The sequence below is a fragment of the Euleptes europaea genome, chromosome 2 (genome assembly GCF_029931775.1).
Source record: "Euleptes europaea isolate rEulEur1 chromosome 2, rEulEur1.hap1, whole genome shotgun sequence".
In the NCBI taxonomy this organism is placed as follows: Eukaryota; Metazoa; Chordata; class Lepidosauria; order Squamata; family Sphaerodactylidae; genus Euleptes; species Euleptes europaea.
Genome location: NC_079313.1, coordinates 19,476,230 through 19,500,969, shown reverse-complemented (window position 1 = coordinate 19,500,969; position 24,740 = coordinate 19,476,230). Strand labels below are relative to the sequence as shown.

The following is a 24,740-nucleotide window of genomic DNA, read 5'->3' as shown; positions in this document are numbered from 1 at the left end:
TTGTCCCTGGTAAAGACTTCCTTTGCTAATTACCTCATACTGCCCCAGGGCTCATTTGTGTGTGTGTGTGTGTGTGTGTGTGTAAAGTGCCGTCAAGTCACAGCCAACTTATGGCGATCCCTTATGGGGTTTTCAAGGCAAGAGACTAACAGAGGTGGGTTGCCAGTGCCTTCCTCTGTATAGCAACCCTGGACTTCCTTGGTGGTCTCCCATCCAAATACTAACCAGGGCTGACCCTGCTTAGCTTCTGAGATCTGATAATAAATATCAGTCCTTGTGTGTCTTTGGATCTGAATACTCACCGTTTACTTGCGTATAAGGTCCTTCGCTTTCCCTCCTGGAAACACTAGTTTGTTTCTCTCCTCTTCAGCACTGCTTTCACTTGAACGTCGCTCTTCAAGATTGGTAATTATAACCTGAACCCTTACTATAGAATCCCACCCCTCCACTCTAATTTCCTTAACTCTTGGCTGAATTGTGCATGTGTGTTTACATTGTGTGCTTGGAATTATTATTTTATAATAAAAATCAAATTTATTTGGAACAAACTGGTTCTTTATCTCTGTATACAAAGGCTGCAAATATCCTGGTTACCCAATCTCTTGCAAAGCTCTGTCTCCGCGCTAATTCCCCCAACCAAAGTGGAGACTATCTAACTCAGGTAACTTCCCCGTGGCGCAGAGTGGTAAGCTGCAATACTGCAGTCGAAGCTCTGCTCATGACCTGAATTCGATCCCGATGGAAGTTGGTTTCAGGTAGCCGGCTCAAGGTTGACTCAGCCTTCCATCCTTCTGAGGTTCGTAAAATGAGTACCCAGCTTGCTGGGGGTAAAGGGAAGATGACTGGGGAAGGCACTGGCAAGCCACCCCTTAAACAAAGTCTGCCTTGTAAACGTTGGAATGTGACGTCACCCCATGGGTCAGGAATGACCTGGTGCTTGCACAGGGGACCTTTACCTTTACCTAACATCCCGTTATAAGTGGGCAAATGGGAACCCTAATGATAGTAATAAAATTAAGTAAGTGCTAGTATGGAAGGCAACATTTTTGCTGCTTCTTCCCAGCATGCCAGGAGTACAACTTGATTCCAAACAGCCACATCCTGTGCCCGTTGAAATGAACAAAGCATCTCACACAAGAGGTGGAAAGAGAGAGATCTCACAACCATGGCCTGAAGATTCCCCACACCCTTTCTTGCTTCTTAACATCTAGAGATCTAGGTGGAGAACTTGAACACTTACATGGTGAGGGATGATATTTTGGTTAGTTTTAATAATGAAAAAATATTACATGGCTTTTCTTTTTTAAAAAATTATTTTGCTGTGGACCAATGCAGCTACCCACATTTTCATGAGCCGTGATGCACCCATAAACCAGCAAACAGAAGCTCCCCTCTTATACAGCTGTGGCGATATGGGAACAGTTTCTTTGTGGCACACCTCTGCAGGGCTGAATGCTGAATGCAGACAACACAACTGCATGCAGGTGGGAGTGATTCCTTGGGTCTTCCCCACCCTAGTTGGTGCCCCCCTGTCTTCCAGCAGGGTGCCAGTTGCGAACACATGAAGCTGCCTTCTACTGAATCAGACCCTGGGTCCATCAAAGTCAGTATTGTCTACTCAGACCGGCAGCGGCTCTCCAGGGTCTCAAGCAGAGGTCTTTCACATCCCCTACTTGCCTAGTCCCTTGAACTGGAGATGCCGGGGACTGAATCTGGGACCTTCTGCATGCCAAGCAGAGGCTCTACCACTGAGCCACGGCACCTCGTGCCACTGGACCCACCCACTTGGTTCCATCCTTCACATGTTCTCCCTTGTGGGATGGGGTGGCAGGTCACCCCACAAAAAAATGATTCCCGTGCAGCTGGGCGAACGTGCAATTACTGGCTGGCCTGAATGAAGGTTTGAGAGAGAATGGATGAACTCTGCCACAAAGCACAAGAGCACAGACCTTTGGCGAATAGCCGTTTCCTTGTTCCTTGCTCCTTGCATGAAAGGATTTTGATGGTGGCCAGAGATTAAGTCCAATCAGAAAAAGAATGTCATTCATTTTTGTACGCCTGCCGCAAACCTGAATTCCGCGTTGGCACTGTCCCTGGTCAAGATGGTGGTTACATAACAGGGCTTATGAAAGCAGAATTACCAGGCTAGCATGAATAGACCAAACATACCAATGCTTCATCTCTCTCTTTTTTTAAACTCTGTCCTAATTAGAGTTGTTTGTTCAGGAGCATGGAGAATTTTTGGAAGGGGGAAGGCTTCAGCAGAACAGCATGAGTTTTTTTTGTAGGATACCCACAGGGATCCCTATCGTTCATTAAATTCAAAATGTGGATGTGGACAGGGAGGGAAAGTAGGGTCGCCAAGTTCTCCCTGACTACTGGCGGGGTGGTGGTGGTGGTGGTGGTGGTAAATTGCCAGTTCCAGGTTGAGAAACTTCTGGAGATTTAGGGGTGGAGCCTGGGGAGGGCAGGGACCACAGTGGGGTAGAATGCCATAGACTCCACCCCCCCAAAGCATCCACGTTCTCCAGGGGAACTGATCTCTGTAGTCTGAAGATAAACTGTATTCTGGGGGATCCCCAGGTCCCACCTAGAGGCTGGCATCCCTAGGAAAAAGTGAATTGTTAGGAGTGTGATGAGAGGGGGGAAAAATGGGCTTAGTTGTTATAGAGCTATACGAAGGTCACCCCTTTCCTTTTTCTCCCTCTTCTGTACTTCTCCTGAGGAAGGGGTACCCAACCTTGGTGAACCTTTTGGTATTTTGAGGGCAGGTAGTGGGCACCACAGCAAAATGGCTGCCATTGGGGCTGAGTCCAATCAAAATGTCAGGAGATTCCACAGAAGGAGCTCCAAACCAAGTAGTTAAGGAGCTCCAAACCAAGTAGTGTTATGTGATGGAGGCAGGTGTTCCCAAATGGATGCTCCTTGCAGGCTCAAAGGTGATGCCTCACAAGGTCTTCTGAAGCAACTCCTACTCCAATAAAGTGGAGGAAAGCCAAGAGTCGGCCAATGCTTTGGGGGAAGACCTAAGCGAGCTCTCGGAGGCACAGACAGACAGCATGAGATTCATGGCCACCACAATGATGGTGACTGTCCTAAGGTATGAAAAAGCCCCCACAATCTTGAGGGGAAAGGGTATATCTGTTTTTAAAAAGCAATGATACATAAACTTAAGCAAGTAGCAAATTTATAAAGTCAATACATATATTAAAATATCATTGTTTTAGAAGAAAACAAAGGCCCGAATGAGTTTTGACTAAGTCTCCATCAGTAGTCTCTTATAAAGTAACCATATAACAGCTTTACAGAGACAAATACCACCCCCGCATCCTTGTATCAACAATAACTCCCTAAAAGCAGTACCCACAAAATAAAAGTAAAATTTCAAAACTGCTTTAGCTGTTCCTAGGGTTGCCAACTGCCAGGTAGTAGCAGGAGATCTCCTGCTAATTCAACTGATCTCCAGCCAATAGAGATCAGATAACCTGGAGAAAAATGGCCACTTTTCTCAATTGAACTCTATGGCATTGAAGTCCCTCCCCTCCCCAAACCCCGCCCTCCTCAGGCTCCGCCCCAATAATCTCCCACCAGAGGGACCTGGCAACCCTTGCTGTTCCATTAAACCAAGTTAATCCAATTTTGTTTAACAGATCCATTTCCAACGGCCTACATTTTAATTAAAAAATAATTGAGTAAAAAGAGATGATAACCAAGCTAATTTTTTTCCCCAATCATAAAATCACTTTAATGGCTTTATCTAGCTTTGAGAAATTGACTTTTTGTCTGCTTGGCGTTTTGGACATATGTCTTTTTAAACAAGTAGCTATATGAAATGGGCAATTTTTTTTCAGTGGGTCGACAGCTTTACTGATACATTAATATAGTGAACATTGCATGAATGGCCTTTTATTGTTTTTCACATGGTGGTGGAAAACCATCTGTATTTTTATTGCTTTACAGTGTTTTATGGTAATTCAGTTTGGTCCTTTGTTTTATTCTAACATATTTTATTGACTTTGTGAGATTGCTATCTGTTTATAAAAGGGTATGTATCATTGCTTTTTGGAATAATATACACTTTTCCCTCAGCCTTTGTTGGGGTTTTTCCCAGTTTTAGGGGGTTGTAAGTATTTCTCCCCCCCCTTTTCCATTCTGCCCTAAGGTATAACCAAAAAAGGCCCTTTGCAACCAAAACAAAGTAGATGTGTGCCTAGGGTTGCCAGCCTCCGGGTACTAGCTGGAGATCTCCTGCTTTTACAACTGATCTCCTGCCAATAGAGATCAGTTCCCCTGGAGAAAATGGCCGCTTTGGCAATTGGACTGTATGGCATTGGAGTCCCTCCTCTCCCTAAACCCCACCCTCCTCAGGCTTCGCCCCAAAAAGTCGCAACCCTATGTGTGCCAGTCTGTTTTAATCTTTGCATAATCTATTCCAGTGTGTGTGTGTGTGTGTGTGGGGGGGGTTGGTTGGTTGCCGAACGGCAGGGCCTGCATCTAGGGTTGCCAGCCTCCCCGGGTGCCCAAAGATCTGAAGTTACAATGCATTCCCACACCATGGAGATAAATTGCCTTGGTCAAAAGGGCAGCTTTGGAGGGAATGGCAAAAAGGAGGCTATGGTGTTATCCTCGCTGAGATGCATCCCTTCCCCAGGCTCCATCCACGAATCTCCAGGAATTTCCAAACCCGGACTTAGCAACCATACCTGTATCCAGCCACATACCAAAGACACAAGGACATTTAAGTTTTCTTAAGAAGCCGTGGCAATTTCTGTTGATATCTCCCCCTACCACACATGCTGTTCCCAAGTGTCTGCTGTGGCCTCCCCCAGGAACAAAATTTGTCAGGGGTTCAGATGGCCACAGGAGGAGGATGGAATCAGTGGAAATTGCCAACTGCTCTGAAGAAAAATGAAAGGCACTTGTGGCTAGGGTTGCCAGCCTCCAGGTGGTGGCTGGGGATCTCCCACTATTACAACTGATCTCCCCCAAAATCTCCAGACATTCCCCAACCCAAAGCTGGCAACCCGATGCTTGAAGGAACTGAAAAGTTCTACAGCTGAGACTTAATTCACAAGGTGGGTGCACTAGGGTTGCCGACCACCAGGTACTAGCTGGAGATCTCCCGCTATTAAAACTGATCTCCAGCTGACAGAGATCAGTTCCCCTGGAGAAAATGGCCGCTTTGGCAATTGGACTCTATGGCATTGAAGTCCCTCCCCTCTCCAAACCCAACCTCTTCACGCTCCACCCCCAAAATCTCCACGTATTTCCCAACCCAAAGCTGGCAACCCTATGGTGCAGGCCAAAATCGTTTAGGCTGTCATTTTCTTGATGAAGCAATAGAACTTCCCCTAATGAAGGCAGCCTCCTGGCTGTACATGATACCTTATACGGATGGTCACATGAGCAGAGAAAAATGGATCCCTTTCCCAAGGCATTTAAAATCTAGATTGCAACAGTGGGGGAAACAAAAAAGGGAAGGGCAGGAGAGAGGGTAATGAGGCACGAATGGGTGAAAATTCAGGGACTGGGACTCATAGGTATGCTAACTCTGGGTTGGGAAATTCTTGGAGATTTGGGGAGGGTGAAGTCCGGGGAGGGTAGAGAGCTCAGCAGGGATGTGATGCCACAAAGTCCGCCCTCTAGAGCTGCCATTTTCTCCAGGGAAACCAGAGATCGGATGTAATTCCTGGAGAAGTCCAGGCCCCACCTGGAGACTGGCAATTCTAGACTGACAAGTTAAATAAAAATGGATTTGAGGGCCGGCAATAGAAACTAAGGTGCTTAGTTAGTTGTCTCCTAAAGTGAAGCTATGAGCCCCGTGGCACAGAGTGGTAAGATGCAGTACTGCAGTCCAAGCTCTGCTCATGACCTGACTTCGATCTCGACAGAAGTTGGTTTCAGGTAGCCGGCTCAAAGTTGACTCAGCCTTCCATCCTTTTGAGGTCGGTAAAATGAGCACCCAGCTTGCTGGGGGTAAAGGGAAGATGACTGGGGAAGGCACTGGCAAACCACCCTGTAAACAAAATCTGCCTAGTAAACGTCGGGTCAGGAGTGACCCAGTGCTTGCACAGGGGACCTTTACCTTTAGAGTGAAGCTATTGTAGGTTCTCGGTAGGAAGAAAATGCAGAAAGCTAGATTAGTAAGAGTTGCACGATGTTTACGTTCCTTGAGCTTAGACTCTAGTACCCTGCATGTGTAATTTATATAATTTGCTGCAATATTACACCAGCTTCTCCTAAGTGGGCCATTAATGACTGGCAAATCTTAAAACTGTTGCATTGCTGGGGCAGAAGCTTAACCCCTCTGGTCATATTGGACGTGGTAGAAAATGCTGAAAGTATGTGAGACTCTTGTAATTGCTTCAAGGTGTCTGTCGACAGCATTTGGGGGCAGGATACAAGAGGAGGACCATAAAGCTAGGGTTTGCCCTGGTTTACCTCTTTCCAGCTGTTTGCACTAGGTCCTGGGCAGACAGAATCGACTTCTTCGCACAATGCATAATTAACTTACGGAATACTCTAAGGAGGGTTGTCGGGGACAAATGTATATGGATTTACAGCTGGGTTAGATAGATGCATGGCCTGTCAGCTTACTCTTAAGTTATGGTGGAGCCTCCATGTCCAGAGGCAGTATACCTTTGCATACTAGCAGGTCTGGATGAATAATTGGGGAAGGCCTACCTTGTCAGCAGCCGGAGGCATTGGACTGACTGCTCTTTGAAACAGCATTCAGAACTAGGCAGATCTTACATAATGGTTCATATATTCCCCCCCCCCCCCATGTTTCTATACTGATGGCAGAGAGGAATCCAAAAAAGTAATCACACTCAAGCAGAAACTGAAAACACAGAAGCAGAGGACTAGGTTTGACTTTTAATTAAAAAAAAAAAAACTATTCCAAAGTCCAAATGCAGCAGAACATGATCGGCACCATCCAAGATACCAAATTACAAGATCCCGGAACGTTTGAACCAACTAGCATTAACTCTGAGGGCAACTATGTTGGTTAGTGGCGGTGGGGGAGTCCTGGCAAGAAGTGGCAGGCGTTTTTCAAACGCCAGGACATACCTACAGGAATAAAAGTGGTCTCTGTAAAACTGTACAACTTTAGAAACCGCTAAAAACATGTTATTTAAAATCTAAAACCCCATTTTTCCCCCTTCTTCTTCATCAAAAGCCCCGCTTCGTTCGCCATGCAAATCCTACTGGGAATTTTGACGTGCCCCTTCCCCTCCCCCCTCCTTCCCTGCCAAATTCCTCATCGATAATAATATGGTGAAAGTTGACCAGCCAACTCCAATTGAGAAACAAAATGTGTGTTCATTGCTGCAGCCAGCTGCACGCAGCCCTGCCCAGTGGCTTCCACTTTAAGTTTTTTAAAAAATTAATACCTATTTTAACTTACGAGCTTGTAAACTGATAACCCCTTGTCCTTAGCGAACCATCAAAGCTACGACTGGAAAAGGACACACAAAAAATTCAGCACTTCTCTCCCCCCAAAGTCTTTCCTCTTCCTTTCCTCCCCATCCAGTAAACTGAATCTTAACAGCTAGCAAAGCACCTGCCGTAACCGTCAGGCCCCTTCCCCAGATGGCTGATTCAGTGGACCTTTTGTTTTTTTTTGTTTTTTAAACATTTAAATATAAAAAAATACTACTTCAACTCTGCGTTAGAAACAGAAAATCAGACGACTTCCAGAAACAGATCGAAACGTTTGAGAACTTTTTAGCAATTTCACAGGGTTTTGAAACACCAGGATGGAAAATCTGTTGCGAGCAGTTCAATTCTGGCAGAAAGGGAGCCCGTCTGCTCAGAAGGAGAAGAGTTGGGTTTTTATATGCCGACTTTCTCTGCCACTCAACGGGGAATAAAACCGGTTTACAATCACCTTCACTTTCCCCACCCCCCACACAACAGTCACCTTGAGAGGTAGGTGGGGCTGAGAGTGTGACTAGCCCAAGGCCGCCCAGCTGTCTTCATGTGGACGAGTGGGGAAACAAATCCAGTTCACCAGATAGCCTCCACCACTCATGTGTAGGAGTAGGGAATCAAACCTGGTTCTCCAGATTGGAGTCCACTGCTCCAAACCACCGCTCTTAACCACTATACCACGCTGGCTCTCAGGTACCCTGTATCTCACATCTGTGGCTCTTAAACACCCTTGAGAAATCTTGATGGAGGACACAGGATATAACTGGCATCAGCTGTCATCTGAGTGTGGAGTCCCACATGAATCATGCTCAAGCGCCACTGAAGGGAACACAGTAGCGCCATTTCTGCACTTCTAACTGATTTCAGTAATGCTCAGGAAGAGTGAATTATGAGGAAGGCAGATGCCAGGCCCTACGCACACATTTTCCTTAATTTCCATCCTGTTCGGTCTCTTCCTGGAAGCTGCTGAAAGCTGTCAGGACGTACAAATGAATTAGAAGAAATAGTGGTTAACGGGTTTTCTTTCCCCCCCCTCCTCTAATGCCCACTCTTCCGCTTCTCTGCCCCTTGAGTGACCGAATGACCACTGAAAGAGACTAAACTTCCCCTCTCCCACAAGATATAAAAACACACACACAACAGAACGAGCAGCGCGTGTTTTTGGAGGGGAGGGCACAGACATGGTTTTCTCTCATGCCCTCAGGATTAACATCTAGAACAGAGAAAATACGGAAGGAGGAAGAGCGTGGGGGTGCCCGGGGGGGAGGGCAAAGACCGCCTAGTTCTTGTACTCAAAGGGCTCGTCCCCGGTTTCGTTGAGGAGACAGGTGCGGACAAGAGCCTCGGTCACAGCGTAAGGGTCACAGTTGGCGGAGGGCCGGCGGTCCTCGAAGTAGCCCTGCTTCTCTTGGCCTACGCTCCTCGGGATGCGGATGCTGGCGCCCCGGTTGGCGACCCCAGCAGAGAATTCGTGGATGTTTGACGTCTCGTGGAAGCCGGTCAGGCGCCGGGCGTTATCCAGCCCCCCTTTGGGGTCGTAAGCTCGGATGTGGTACTGGTGGCGTTTGCCCAGCTTCTCAATGGCCTCTTCGATGTACCTGCGGAAGGGAGAGAAAGCAGGCTGTTGAACCCCTGCGGAGCACCGCTTGTTTCTGTCCATAATTAAGTACTGCCATGCGGAAGGATCGGTTTACTTTTCTTCAATCCATACTTTTTTGCTACTGTTGACACTGCACAGGGCTATAGCTCAGTTCTGATATCAGTTTTGACATCACACAGAACCATGGCCAGCGTGGTGTAGTGGTTAAGAGTGAAAGGAGAGATTCTTCAGGAAGCTGGACTTTGCATCCACTGCGGTATTCAGGACAACTTCTTCGTACAACCACTGCATATGCAGAGGCCTGTTCATAAGATATATTCCTTCCCTTAATTGGCTTTTCTCTGTCTCTCTTTACTTCATTTCTCCCCAATGGAGTCTAGGGTTGCCAACCTCCAGGTGGTAATGTCGTATTGGTAAAAAATATTTGCAGCCACTATAGCTAAACTCCTATAACCTAATATATATATAAAATTATTAATAACCACAGCTTCGATTGTTGCAAATACAACTCAGTGAGAAAATCAGTCAGCTTTGTATGTACAAATGACAGCTTGTCAAATATTTCTTTTTATACAGATCAACATAAAAAGTGGCTTAAAGTTCCAAATAAGGTTGACCAGTCCAAATTAACGGTGGAGGGTGGGGCAGGTATCCGGTAAACAATTCCTGTTTTCGTAGGATTTATTCTTGATTTGGATATTTAAACTGTTGCAAATTTTTTAGCTTTCTAGGGAGCTGGTGGAGGTATAGTATGGGTGTACAAGGTGCCATCTTTATAAGAGCAGGAAGACAGTCGCCCTTGACAGAAATCCATGCACGTGCCAATCATCTGTGGTCCAACACAATTAATACCCCGGCAGCAGAATGACTTGGTAGAGTGGCATGTACCACTTCAGAAGACAAGTGGGGAGAGGGAAGAAATCACATTTTTAAATGCTCCCCTTGGGATTTTTAAAAGGTTCCTGCAACTAGAAAGCTAGCACCGCAAGAATAAATGTTCTAGCCTACCCTTTCCCGCTGTGTTAGCCTTCTACAGTTTTTTTATGCCAAGTCACAGCTGATTTATGGCAACCCTTTAGAGTTTTCAAGGCAAGAGACGTTGGGAGTTAGTTTGCCACTGCCTGCCTTTGCATCCAAACCCTGGTATTCCTTGGACGACTCCCATCCAAATATTAGCCAGGGGCAGGGCTGAGTGTGACTGGCCCAAGGTCACCCAGCAAGCTTCCATGGCATGAGTGGGGATTTGTACCTGGGGTTCCCAGGTCCTAGTCTGACACCTTAGCCACTATACCACGCTGGCTCTCTTTCTACATATAGAGGTCCCCCCCTTAATGTAAGGGAGCATTAAAAACAAAACAAAAACATTTTGGTATGCTCTCCTTCCCTGGAGGTTTTAAAGCAGAGGCTAGATGGCCATTGGTCAGCAATGCTGATTCTATGACCTTAGGCAGATCATGAGAGGGACGGCATCTTGGCCATCTTCTGGGCATGGAGTAGGCGTCACTAGGGGTGTGTGGGGGAGGTAGTTGTGAATTTCCTTCATTGTGCAGGGGGTTGGATTAGATGACCCTGGTGGTCCCTTCCAACTCTAAGATTCTATGATTTGCAGATAGAGGTATGGTTTATCACACAAGGACTTAAAACCTTACTAACTGGGAGGGGTGTTTAAACTTTTCAAGAGACACAGACTACTTCATATGAAAAGCAAAGAGAATTCAGGGTTAGCTAGAGTTTACCCCCTTTCTAAATGCACTGACATCAATAGGCTTCGAAGGGTGTAACTTGGTTTAGGATTGGATTGCAATGTAAATAACCAAGTGTTTTTAGGCAGCCCAGGCCCAAGTTCAACCGCAATATTCTGGGAGGGTTCATCTAGGGCTGTTGATTCGGTTCGGGGGTGCAGATCTCAAACTTTGAGCGGAGCTTCAGACAAGCCTTCTTAAGAGACCACCCAAGTTTTGTAAACATTGGGTCAGGGGGTCCCGAGTTATGGGCTTTCCCCTTTCCCCTTTTCCCTATTGGGATGAATGGGATCCTGTATGCATCTCCAGAGCAAAACGTCCCGTGCCTAAATGGAATCGTCTTGGATTACCCAGACCTCCTCCCAGCCCCTCCTAATGGAACAGAAGACAGCCACAGTAAGACCCCTTTGGGGGCTTTAATCTATAATTTTTCTCCTGTGAGTGTGTGTGTGTGTGGGGGAAGCAGAGTCTGTGTGTGTGGGGAGGGAGCAGTTTCTGTGGGTGGGTGGGGGGAAGCCAAAGGGGGCTTTTGCCGGTTCTGCCTGGGGTGTGTGTTCCCCCTCGAGTCTCTCTCTCCCTGGTTTGAGGGGGGGTTTCAGTTGTGTGTCTTCAGGTTTTCCCTCATTCATAAGAGTGGTTAGGTCTATTTGGATGCTTGCTCAAAACTGGTTTTCAAATGGTGACTTAAAGAATGCATTTGGAGTCCCATGCAAAAGGGGAAATTCCACCCCTCCTGCTCATTATGCATAGCTAGCTGCCTCTGTCCCTTTCCATGGTTTGCAAACTCCCAGGTGTCAGATGTTGCTTTGCACAGTTGCAAAGGTGTTGCTGTCGTGTTGCTTTGCAGTTGTGTTGCAATGCTTTGCAAACTTCTCAGCTGTTCGTCGGGGCTGGGAGCTTTGTGCGTGGGCGGCAAGCTCTGCTCAGAGATGCACATTAAGGGTGGGGGGGACCCCTTTCAGGGCCCATATCTCAGCCCCCCCTGACCCAATCTTTACAAAACTTGGGGGGTCTTTCAAGAAACGTCCTTTGAAGCTCTGCTGAAAGTTTGGGACCTCTAACCCCAAAAATGCCCTCCCCACAGCCGCTGAAAGGCGCGGTTGTGTTTTTAATGGCTTTATTCGGCCGAATTTTTTTCCCAAACTTCGAATTCCCGCCGAATTGCACGGACCCGAAGCGGGGGAGTTCGGACTTCGGCATATCCCGAATCTAAACGGGCTGAATACAGCCGAATCCGAACTATACCGAATTTTTTTTAATTCAACAGCCCTAGGTTTATCCATTTCCCCCTTTGTTTCCCCCTAGCAAAGCGTTCTGAGCTGGAAGCAGCACTTACTTGAGGCCTCCCTCCTCTCTCATAGCTTTGGTGCTGAAGTTAGTGTGGCAGCCTGCTCCATTCCAGTTCCCGGGGATGGGCTTGGGGTCAAAAGACACGATGACGCCAAAATCTTCACATACTCTATGCAGGATGAATCGAGCGATCCAGAGGTGGTCACCCATCTCGACTCCTTCACAAGGACCCACCTGGAACTCCCACTGTAATAGAAAGGAAGGACAGGTTTAGTTAAGATTGGAAGCAGGGGGGAGAAGAAACCGTCTGCAAGATGCTGTTCACACCTCTTTCTCCCTAATCTCTGGCCATTTATGCATGGGAGGTTTTGCCGCTCTCTAGATGCACATTTTCCCCATCTGAATTCTCAAAAGTCTCCATGGGGGCTTATTTTTGAGTTTTGAGAATTTGGATGGGGAAAATGTGCATCTAGAGAGTGGCAAATCCAAGGCAAAACCTCCCATGCATATGGCATCTGAAGAACCCCTGAAGTGGAGAGACCGAAGCTAACAGCACAGTTTCAGCTCCAGCACCTACCTGTGCAGGCATCACTTCTGCATTTGTGCCTCCGATGTTCACACCTGCGTATAAACAGGCCTTATAATGGGCTTCCACAATGTCCCGGCCGTAGGCTTTGTCTGAACCAACGCCACAGTAGTATGGACCTGCAGAAGGAAGGGAAAGCAAGAGGAGTCCATGGGTTTTCCACATCATTTGCCATCAAGCTTGGAAAGAAGAAGAGGTGGTTTTTATACCCTGGTTTTCTCAACCTTCAAGGAGTCTCAAACCGGCTTACAATCGCCTTCCTCTCCCCGCAACAGACACCTTGTGAGGTAGGTGGGGCTGAGAGAGTTCAGAGAGAACCGTGACTAGCTCAAGGTCACCCAGCAGGCTTCATGTGTAGGAGTGGGGAAACCAACCTGGTTCACCAGATTAGAGTCCGCCGCTCATGTGGAGTGGGGAATCAAACCCAGTTCTCCAGATTAGAGTCTGCTGTGCTTAACCACTGCACCACACAGCTCTCTGAAAAGAGTGCTCCAATTAGCACCACCAATGGCAAGAGTGCATCCAACCCATGCGTTTTAAGTAGGGCTGAGCTGGAATTTCCATAAAAATGTGCACCAATACTGCAGAACGCCTCCACTTTTAGGATTTCCTTTTACACTCATTGTGAAAATAATACCCTGTAATTTTCACTGCCCTTTCATAATCTTCTCTTGAATTACTAGTTATTAATTATAATATATAATAATTATTTTAAACCGTTCTGGGTTTGGAGGTGGGACAAAAATCTATGCATATGAAGCGCCTTTAATAGGTTTGATAAATCCCAAGTGTTCCATCGCTACTTCCCATGCTGTATTTACATGCAGTTTTGGAATCTGTTTGATACCTAGAATGGAGGAACGGCTGTTGCCTCCATGGTTGCTTCTGCAGCACTCCTGCTGTGGCTCAGTGGCAGAGCAGCTGCTTGGCGTGCAGAAGGTCCCAGTTCAGTCCCTGGCATCTCCAGTTAAAGGGACCAGGCAAGTAAGGGATGTGAAAGACCTCTGCCTGAGACCCTGGAGAGCCGCTGCCGGTCTGAGTAGACAATACTGACTTTGATGGACCAAGGGTCTAATTCAGTATAAGGCAGCTTCATGTGGTCGTGTGTAAAGTATATGGGTTGGAGCCACACTAAATTATTTCTACAGATGTCCCCCTTCCTACCGTAGATCTCCCCCATGTCATTGTTCAAGGTCCCCTATACCCTAGAGCAGCATTTTGTGGGAGATCAGTAGAGTCAGGAAATCTGTGTTCTGCTGATGGAAAATTTAGTCTGGATCCAACCCTGTTTCCAGCATTCAGCCATGTGGTTAGGTAGACTGCGTCAATAAGTACAATACTGGTGACACATTAAGGTTTTGGGTCACCAACAAGCCCTTACCATTTGGGTGAAAGATGCTGGTGTTACCAAGGGCAGCACAGGAGTAGCCATACTGTTCCAGGCCTCGGGCTTCAGCCATCTTTAATTTGCAAAAATGTATCGGTCTCCTTCCCCTGTCAATGTTTTCATTCTTTTTTTTCCAGCAGATCGGATGGTGTCTAAAGGGGTTGATCCGTGGATCACCTCTTTACAAGAGGTCTTTCAATACTTGCTGACTTTGAGACAGAAGGGGTTGGCATTTTCGACAATTAGGGTACATTTGGCAGCAATCTCTGCTTATTATTTCCCGGTACAGGAGCAGACTGTTTTTTTGCACGTACTTGCTAAAAGGTTCCTACAGGGCCTTATTAATGTTTATCCACCTGTGTCTAAGGTGGTTCTGCAACTAGTCTGAAGAGAAGACTGAGAGGTGATATGATAACCATCTCCAAGTACTTGGAAGGGCAGTCATATAGAGGAGGGTGCTGAGTTGTTTTCTGTTGCCCAAGGTTGGACCAGAACCAACGGGTTGAAATTCAATCAAAAGAGTTTTTGTCTAGACGTTAGGAAGAATTTTCTAACAGCTAGAGAGGTTCCTCAGTGGAACAGGCTTCCTCAGGAAGTGGTAAGCTCTCCTTCCCTGGAGGCTTTTAAACAAAGGCTAGATGGTCATCTGTCAGCAATGCTGATTCTATGACCTTAAGGAGATGATGAGAGGGAGGGAATCTTGGCCATCTTCTGGGCATGGAGTATGGGTCATTGGGTGTGTGTGGTGGGGAGGTAGCTGTGAATTTCCTGCATTGTGCAGGGGGTTGGACTAGATGACCCTGGTGGTATCTTCCAACTCTATAATTCTAGATAGTCAAGACATTTTCTTCTATTCAGTCAAACCAAAAGGTCTGCTGAGCTCAGCACTGCAGACTTTGACTGTGAGTGAGCTTCCCAGCCCTACTACTTAATATCCCATCATTGGAAATAACAGGGAATGAAGCGAGGCATAAGTGGTCCTTGAATGGCAGTACCATCCCGGCAGCAGCCTGCCATTTGCAGTTGTAAATTCAAGACCTTAAAATGACTTCCCTCTTGGAAGCTTACCTTGTGGTCCAGGGAAGCCATTGGAAGGCCAACCAAATGGATGTCCATCTGTTCCAAGAAGGGTATATTCTTGCTCCATCCCAAACCATGGGATTTGGTTAGACACCATGTCCATCATTTTCCTACAGGTATACCGGAGATTTGTTTCTGAGGAGAGCAGAAGTCGAATAATTGTTATTACTTGCCACTGCGCAATGCCAGCGTACAGAGCCTTTGAGCATAAGCAGACAAAAAGAGTGGTCTCCATGGCCTGCATGAATAAACTTGCACTCTAAACTCTATAGAGGAGAGAGGCAAGGATATCATAAGAAGCATTCAAGCAAGTACATACTTTGTGGCCAATAGAGATAAAAACATGGGTTACTAAGTGTATGTCCACTGAAGTCAGCAGGTTTAGAAGAGGCCATCCTTCAGCAATGCTGATTCTATGACCTTGGACAGATCATGAAAGGGAGGGCATCTTGGCCATCTTCTGGGCATGGAGTAGGGGTCACTGGGGTGTGCGAGGGGGAGGTGTTTGTGAACTTCCTGCATTGTGCAGGGAGTTGGACTAGATGACCCTGGTGGTACCTTCCAACTCTATGATTCTATGAAGAGTGTAACTGCTCAGGATGGCACTGTAGATCATAGAAACATAGAATTGGAAGGGATCACAAGGGTCATCTAGTCCAACCCCCTGCACAATACAAGAAATCCACAACTACCTCCCCCCCACACCCCCAGTGACCCCTACTGCATGCCCAGAAGATGGCCGAGATGCCCTCCCTCTCATCATCTGCGTAAGGTTATAGAATCACCATTGCTGACAGATGGCCATCTAACCTCTTCTTAAAAACCTCCAGGGAAGGAGAGATTATCTGTGCAGTTGTGACAGCTCAGTGTGTCTAACAGTTTTTCCTAACTGACCCCCCCTCCTCAGTCATTCCAAAGGTTTTTTTACATGTCAGGAATGCAAGTTGTTTGCCCAAGGCCATTCGGAAAGACTATGGCTAAGAAAACCCTAAAAACCTATCCATGGCAACAGTGGGGTCAGCATGGCCACCACAGGCTTTGAGATGCTAATGCATTCCTCATGCAACTTTCTAGAGGAAGGTGAGGCCACAGTTAAAGAGGAAAAGAAGAAAGGGCCAGTTCAGTGTGATGCACGCTGACAAGCTATGCATGTGACCACCGGATCAGCTCATGCAGCTTATTGAAAATGAATGTCTTGTGGGTTGGAATTGGCTTCAGATGATGTTGGCTTTACTGCCAACAGCTTGCCCTGCTTGTGAACTTCCAGAGGCATCTGGTGGGCTGCTACCAAAATGGAACGCTGGGCAAGAGGGATCTTCAGTCTGATCCAGTACAGATGTTTCTTATTTTGCCCCAGTATTTTGACCTCAGCTGATCAAAGGCTTCCTGTTGCTTTTGTAGGCCATTTACGCAGGGCTGTTTCCCCACAGTCACCTGTGCCGACTGCTTTGGGGCTTTCTTTTGCTTATGCGTGCCTTTCCTGACCGTCAGAGGTCGCCTCACTCTCCCTGCGCATTTCCATGTGTTTTCCGGATGCTGTTTTAGCCAGAATCCAGGAAAAGTGGGCAAAATGCGCGGGGAGAGCGAGGCGACCTCCGAAGGTTGGGAAAGGCATGCATTATCAAAAGGAAGCCCTGAAGCAGTTGGCAGGGTGACCGGCCCTGCATAAATAGCCATAGCAATCCAAGTATCTCTAGTCACTGCACTTTGCTTGCAGCCTGGATTAGAAATGTTAATGAACTCTCTTGGTGCATAATATGGGCTTCTGATTGCTTAAATGGCATTGAGGATGTCATTCACCTTGAAAGTCCCTCAAAGGTTGATGAACACAGACGTCCACCATATAACATACCATTGTATGCAAGTGATCTTTTGGCCAACCAACAGTCTATATAGCCCTGCCAAGCAGATGGGTAGAATTTTACCCACACCTGATAAAAAAATATGGGGGGAGATGGGAGCTCATAACCTCCCCTATTGCCATACAATATAGCTAAGGGGGTTTGCTGGATGGTTGCAAGCATATGGTATGTTGTCACTTGGCAAATGGTTGCCTGTAGTTATCCTCTTTTTAATCTCTTTCCATTGCTATAAGAGAAGTGTGCCCTGTCCTGAATGGCCTAGGCTAGCCCTATCTCATCAGATCTCAGAAGGTAAGCAACGTTGGCTCTGGTTAGTACTTGGATGGGAGACCACCAAAGAAGTCCAGGGTCGCTACACAGAGGCAGGCAATGGCAAACCACCTCTGTTAATCTCTTGCCTTGAAAACCCTATGAGGTCACCATAAGTTGCCTGCAACTTGACAGCACTTTCCACGACCAGCAGAGGCATATGAGAGCTTCTGTAGGAAAGTTCTACATGCCTGAACCTGATCGGAACGATAACGTTCTTCTGACCACCCCCTCTCTAGAAAGCAGCAAAGTAGCAACTACTTAAAAAAAAAACACAGGTTATTAAAAAGGAAGTAACAGCTCCCCCCCCTTTTTTTAACTTGGGAGAACAACACTTCCGAAGCAAAGCCTATCGATGAACATAAGAACATAAGAAAGGCCATGCTGGATCAGACCCAGGCCCATCAAGTCCAGCAGTCTGCTCACACAGTGGCCGACCAGGTGCCCCTAGGAATCCCCACAAACAAGATGACTGCAGCAGCACCATCCTGCCTGTGTTTCACAGCACCTAATATATTCGGAATGCTCTGATCCTGGAGAGAATAGGTATGCATCGTGACTAGCATCCATTTTTACTAGTAGCCATGAATACTCCTCTCTTCCATGAACATGTCCACTCCCCTCTTAAAGCCTTCCAAGTTGGCAGCCATCACCACACCCTGGGGCAGGGAGTTCCACAATTTAACTATGTGTTGTGTAAATAAATATTTCCTTTTATCAGTTTTGAATCTCTCTTTTTATCAGCTTTGAATCTGATGGCTCTACTGACATATCTAGAGCTTACAGCTGAAGCCCTGTGAGGTTCAGCCATTCTGCCTAACTCCAAGAACATCTCTATACTCGAACTGTTTCCAGCCCTCTCGTTGTACACTATGGGACGAAAAGGAGTGGGGTTGGACTGTACCTGCAGGCTTGCGGTTGTATTTAAAGACCTCACAGAGCACCAACTTGTTGGGGTCTCTACGGAAAGGGTCCCGGAACATAGCGGACGGCACGAGGTACATGTCGCTGTTGGAGCCCTCGGACTGGAAGGTGCTGGAGCCATCAAAATTCCACTCTGGTAGATCTGGAAAGAAAAATACGCAGCCTTAGGGAAAAGAGTCAAACCACATCCTGGAAAAGAAATCTGAATTGTTTATGTCATTGTTAGGATTCCTGCTGCTATTTAAGAAATGTTAATTCTGCTAGGGAAAGATACAATAGAAGAGTAAATTGCAGCCAACAGATCCTTGGAATTTTCATTCATTACAGTGCAATCCTAGGCAAAGTTACTCCAGTCTAACCTTGTTGACTTCAGGGGGCTTGGATTGCAGTCTTCTGATATAATCTAATCCCTGAGGAAGTTTATAGAAAAAAATGTTTTCTATTTTAACTCAATTCCCCTCCCAAGGCTGCCACATTTACAGAATTCATCAGTTTTGGTAACTGTGTCGAAAACAGCTGCATAGGATTTCCATTTTACAGCAGACATCCTGAACATATTAAAGGCCCAGCCGCTTCCCAGTCCACACTGCGGCAGCTGAAACAGCCTGCGGGTTAGGTCCCAAAATGAAAGGAAACGAGGAAGACTGCTGTCCTACAAGTTCTCACCATTGGCCCGCCGATGTACACCTCTAGGATGTCTTTCTGTGACAGCAAAGCCCCACACCCAGGAACTGCTACTGCTATTTCATGTCGAATGAAACTGTACAGTGGCATCTGCCATACAGGGTAAAACATCGGACCCCACCCCCCGAGGCATTAATGTTTTAAAAATGCAAGTTTCTAGTCTTCATTGCCACAGACAAAATAGCTTGGAAACATCGCACAGAGGGCTTGCAAACTTTCTGGAGTGGGGCTTCCATGCTTCTCTGTTGGGTTTCCTCCGTCTCACACATTTTCCATATCTTACCTCTACCAAAGAATGTTAGCTTGTAATGGAACACTGGGTTCTGATTTTCTTTTTAACTGAGCAATTTGGGCATTTGTATGGTATCCAGTAGTTTTAGGCTCGAGGCATGTGAGCATGGAATCACAGAGTTGGAAGGGGCCATACAGGCCATCTAGTCCAACCCCTGCTCAATGCAGCATCAGTCTAGAGCATCCCTGACAAGTGCTTGTCCAGCCTCTGCTTAAAGACTGCCAGAGAGGGGGATCTCACCACTTCCCTAGGTAGCTGATTCCACTGTTGAACAACTCATACTGTTACCCCCCCCCCCATATCCAACTGGTGACTTTCTGCCCTCAATTTAAATCCATTATTGCGAGTCCTAGCCTCTGCTGCCAACGGGAACAGCTCCCTGCCCTCCTCTAAGTGCCAGTCCTGCAAATATTTAAAGAGAGCAATCATGTCCCCCCACAACCTCCTCTTCCCCAGACTGAATATTCCCAACTCTCTCAGCCTTTCCTCATAGGACTGGGTCTCCAGGCCCCTGATCATCCTCGTCGCTCTCCTCTGCACCCACCATTCGATTGTCCACATCCTTTTTGAAGTGAGCATGCTGCAAACCTTTCATTACTGTGCAGAACTTATCTGAGTATGTACTCACGAGCGCAGCCAGGACAGGGAGAGAGGAAAGAATGTAAGCACCTTCAAAGTGGCATTAAACTGATTAATCCTTCCCAGCCAGCTTCAGCCCTTTCATATGGTCGAGGTGGAGAGAGCGGTGCCAGCCCCTTCTCTTCGGAACGAAAACAAAGCTCTCGACTCAATAGTTCCAACTGGTCATACGGGCTAGATTGGTTTCCTAACTGTTCCTGACCCGTTCTATGGCAACGTGAAGGAAATCCCAATGTGATTTATTATTATGTTGGGATGGCCGTTTTTTGGTTAGAGCGATGCACAATTAAAATAAAAATAGCCAGCTCGTGTATGCAGTGAATTCGTGGCTGGCTTTCCTCTCCATCTCTGCCAGCCCTAGGTTGGGGAAGGAATGATCAGGCACAGAGGAGCTGACAAAATAAGCAGGAAGGGTTACTCTAAAGAGAGCCTGGCCTGCCTGGTGAGAAATGGGTTCTTCCAGGCTCCAAGATGTACACTCCTGTGCAGCACTGTCTTTACGCTGTTTGCGAATCAGTACAGAAGGCAAAAAGTGTTTTGTCTTCCATCAAGTCACAGCTGACTTATGGCGACCCTATAGGGTTTTCAGTCAACACCAAGAACAAAGGGGGGAAAACTTTACCCAAAAAAACAAAATTAAGTACCCAAAGGTAAAGGGAAAAAAAATCAACACTCAAGGCCAAATGGAATTACAATCACAGAATTACTTTGACCATTTGGCCAAAACATGTTTGGTCAAAGTCTAATTCTGTGATTGTATGTCCATTTGTTTTTTAATTCTTTTATTAAGAGAAAATGAGAATATAACAATAAAAGAAAACGGAAATACAACATTACTAAAATACACATGCTACAAATTATATACTTTGTATTATATGTTTTTCTTTTTTTTCTTTTCTTTCATGTATTCTTTGTATGTTTTCATTATAAAAAAGCAATAAAATTTTATATATATATATAAAAAGAAAATAAACTAAAACCGTGCTGCAATATACCTAAAATATCTATACCAGGGAGCCAAACAATTCACTATCTAGTTATCTAAAATCCAATGATAATTACATCCCTCCCTCTCTTCGATTTACACACTGGAGCGTTTTTTCCATCCTTGAGATTGTTACATTCCAGCGAGCGTCCAGTTCTTCCGTATTTTTGTCATTATTATAATAATATGTCCACTTAATTAAAGCATAGGTTTCCTTATCTTTATCAAGCCAATTATTTAAATCAAGGAATTTATTGCTTTTCCAATATCTCACAAGATTTGTTCTAGCCACTGTTAATATACGGAAAAAACATGACTCTAATATCCTTTTGTGTTGTATGTTCACATGACTATGTTGGTTTAGTAGGCTTATATATGTTGTTGATTTTAGCCTGTAATAAATATATACATTATTTTGTACTGATACAATCTTTACATTGTATAATCTTTGGCCTTGAATGTTGATTTTTTACTTGACCTTTGGGAACTTAATTCTGGGGTTTTCCATGGAATGACCCGGTGCTTGCACAGGGGACCTTTACCTTTTTAGGAAGGTACCACAAGATCCTTCTTTGTTTCTGCTGCAGCAGACAAACACAGCTATCCCTTGTGAATGTCAAATCAGAAATTCTCAAAATGGGGGGGAGATGCCTGGGGGGCCAAGAGGTGGAGCCAAGGTGTGTGTGTGTGAGAGAGAGGTGGGATGGAGGGGACAGAGCCCAGCTGTTTTTGGGGGACCTGAGGACAAAGCCAGGTACAAAAGCAGTCATTGCCTAAAGTAGACAACCTTAATCAAAACCTGAGTTCTAGTTTTTGGACTGCCAAAAAAACAAATCAGTGGGTTATAGATCAAATCAAGCCTGAACTGACCCTAGAAGCTACAGTGACTAAACTGAGGCTATCGTATTTTGGTCACATCAAAACCCACTGGAAAAAACAATAATGCTAGGCAAAGCTGAGGGCAGCAGGAAAAGAGGAAGACCCAACCAGAGATGGATTGACTCTATAAAGGAAGCCACGGCTCTCAATTTGCAAGACCTGAGCAAGGCTGTTAAGGATAGGACATTTTGGAGGACTTTGATTCATAGGGTTGCCATGAGTCAGAAGCGACTTGACGGGCACTTAACACACACACAGTTCTAGTGCATGGGAAACAGCAGCCCCCGGGGAGATGGCGTCGAGTCCTTTGAGATAAGGAGATTAAAACTGGTATGCAGCCCACTAAAGGCTTGTTAATCTGTGGGGCTGAAGCCAAGGTAATGTTCTTTCATCTTTTTGAAGTCTTTCTGGTTCTAGAGAATTCAAAGAAAAAGTAGGCCAGGCAGACACAATTTTTTTAAACACATCAGTCTCCAGTTTAGTCTGGAATTGAATGCTGAGGAATGCTTCATTTTAGTACCAATACCTTACACCTTAACCCTTTTTTTTTTCTGGCCAAGTCAACAAAGGTGGAAAGCTAAGATAGAAACTGAATTTTCTACTACCAAGAACCTTCCCTGAGTCTGCAACCTAATCTGATGTTTTAAAATTATTTTTATCCAATGGGAAACGCCAAATTCAGAGGAAGAGTCTTGTCCATCACTGATGCAATGAAAAAATGGTTGCTAGTTTGATTGGTAGTTCTTGGCTAAAAAAACAACACAGGAAGTGACAACACAGAGCCAGAATAAAGGTATGCCAAATGACACTAGGAGTCCAGCTAGAGGTGACCTCTTGCCCTCCTAAGATGTGGTATCCACTTACCTTCAACGTTCTTGGGCTCCCGTTCCAATGTCCGAGTTTTACATCTCAGAAATTCGCCGGTCCCATCAATCCATATGTACATGGCTTGCACTTTCTCCCCTTGCGGGAGTTTCATGTACATTTGCTTGACAGCTTTGCTCAGGTGAGAGCTCGCCGAGGTGGCCATGGTTGAAGAAGCTGTTACAGAAGTCCTGTAAAAATGGGAGGAAAGGTGCAGGGGAAAGGAACTCCGTGAAAATTTCTCTGTGTTTGAAAGACATAGAATCATAGAGTTGGAAGGGACCACCAGGGTCATCTAGTTCAACCCCCTGCACAATGCAGGAAAGTCACAACTACCTCCCCCTTCAGACCCCCAGTGACGCCTACTCCATGCCCAGAAGATGGCCAAGGTGCCCTCCCTCTCATGATCTGCCCAAGGTCATAGAATCAGCATTGCTGACAGATGGCCATCTAGCCACTTCTTAAAAACCTCCAGGGGCTCACCACCTCCCGAGGAAGCCTGTTCCACTGAGCTCTAACTGTTAGAAAATTCTTCCTAAGATTCTTTAGAAAATTCTTCCTAAGGATTTTCCTAAGATTCTTCCTAAGAATTCCGTCTAGAGATGGAAACTTTTGATTTAATTTCAACCCGTTGGTTCTGGTCCGACCTTCTGGGGCCACAGAAAACAACTCGGCGCCATCCTCTATAGGACACCCCACAAGGGGAGATACTTTCATTATTGTCGCTTTCTCATCTGCAACTCCAAGTACGGCCAAACAGTTTACCAAGCAACTTTATGCACCTTATTAGAGTTCATGGGCAAAGTCTTTAGCTTCAAATCACCACTATCTCCAGCGAAAACTGCTGAGGGTTGCCAATGGTTTCTACTTACTGGAAGCCAGGCCCTGCATAAGCAACCGGGACATAAAAAAGCCCACACACCGAAAGGCAACTGAACCTTATTGCCCAATTGCTTTTATGCAATGTGCAATAAAAAAAAGATAGATTCCTGATGGCTGGTGCAGATGTGATTGTATAATCGACCTTCGGGTTGATCTTAAGCGATTATAATGGCAGGTTGGGAAACGCCGAGTGAACTGGAAATGTTATGCTGATTCCAAGATCTAAGTTGGTGCATGTCTCTATAAAGAGGGTGGTAGAGTGCCAATGCATTCATCTGTTGGCACTTCCAGTATTAAATGCTGTGCCAGGAGCATTTTGCTTTTTATCATGAACAAACAGGGACAGAGGAATGCCCCTTTCTGAATCCACAGGTTATCATGGCTAGGTTTGACTTTTGCTTCACTATGGGTGGTTCAGTCCATGTGTCTTCCTTGTCTTTGTGGCTGGACTTTCACTGGCCTTCAGCCACCTATATGTTGCTTTCATTTGCATCTGGTTTGTAGTTTTTATTTTCTGTTCCTCTTCTACAGAGTTTTGAGAGGAAAACTGGAGTGTTTGGGGGAATGAGTCAGTGGCGTTTCAGTCTGTCGCTTGTATTGCTTGGAAGAAAAACCGCACTGCTGCTATACTGAAAGCATCTGTTGATGCCACAACAAATTGGTGCTATAACATCGGTGTGTGCACACTCACACAAGCAGATGCACAAAAACCACTATGGGCCAAGAGGGAAAGTATCAGTTTAACTGCGCAAGCCTCCTGAGCAGCTTCCTAGCCAGAAAAAGGAAGGCAAAAAGGTAATATTAACAAAACCCTGTGAAACTCCTCCATAGGGTTTCACTGGGCTACGCCCGCCTTTTTGTAGGCGTAACTTGGTGCCGGCTAAAGGGGGCGTGTTCCCAGGCCAAAATGGCTTTTGGAGCTGGTTAAAGCCAGCTCTGCCTCCAGGAATGCCCCCTTTGATGCTGGCGCAAGCCTTTGTGCTGGCAAAATGCTGCTGGCGAGGCTGCGCTGGTGCCCCTGGCTCACGCTGCTCCCCAGAGCCGGTGTAAGAGGCCCCACACTGGCGTTGGTGCCAGTTTAGCCAGTGCAAGTGGCCCAAATGCCAGCGCTGGGGTCACACCGGCTCCCAAACTGGTTCGCCCCCTTCCATTAGGATTGGGCTGTTGAGAAACAGATCTATTATCTTTTCAAACAGCTGCTCCAGGTAATGTCAAGGTAAAGGTCCCCTGTGCAAGCACCGGGTCATTCTTGACCCATGGGGTGACGTCACATCCCGACGTTTACTAGGCAGACTGTGTTT

The 24,740-nt window shown here is 46.1% G+C and overlaps 1 protein-coding gene across 1 annotated transcript; it reads right to left on the bottom strand.

Annotated features, from left to right (window-relative positions):
- Positions 1–8,698: 8,698 nt before the first annotated feature.
- On the bottom strand, positions 8,699–22,745 carry GLUL (glutamate-ammonia ligase). Its single transcript, XM_056867632.1, has 6 exons — positions 22,558–22,745; positions 18,195–18,356; positions 15,108–15,254; positions 12,644–12,771; positions 12,113–12,312; positions 8,699–9,032 (listed from the first exon to the last, which is right to left on the bottom strand). Exons 1-6 carry the CDS (start codon positions 22,721–22,723, stop codon positions 8,714–8,716), a joined length of 1,122 nt encoding a protein of 373 aa, XP_056723610.1. The 5' UTR covers positions 22,724–22,745; the 3' UTR covers positions 8,699–8,713.
- Positions 22,746–24,740: the final 1,995 nt, after the last annotated feature.

What these genes read in the sequence shown, in the direction of transcription:
- GLUL (XM_056867632.1), bottom strand. Translation starts at nt 22,723, where the DNA reads ATGGCCACCTCGGCGAGCTCTCACCTGAGCAAAGCTGTCAAGCAAATG. An exon ending in GGAGCCCAAGAACGTTGAAG is followed by an intron (nt 18,357 to 22,557) that starts GTAAGTGGATAC and finishes TTTTCTTTCCAG; the next exon opens with ATCTACCAGAGTGGAATTTT. An exon ending in TGGCTTCCCTGGACCACAAG is followed by an intron (nt 12,772 to 15,107) that starts GTAAGCTTCCAA and finishes TTCCTTCTGCAG; the next exon opens with GTCCATACTACTGTGGCGTT.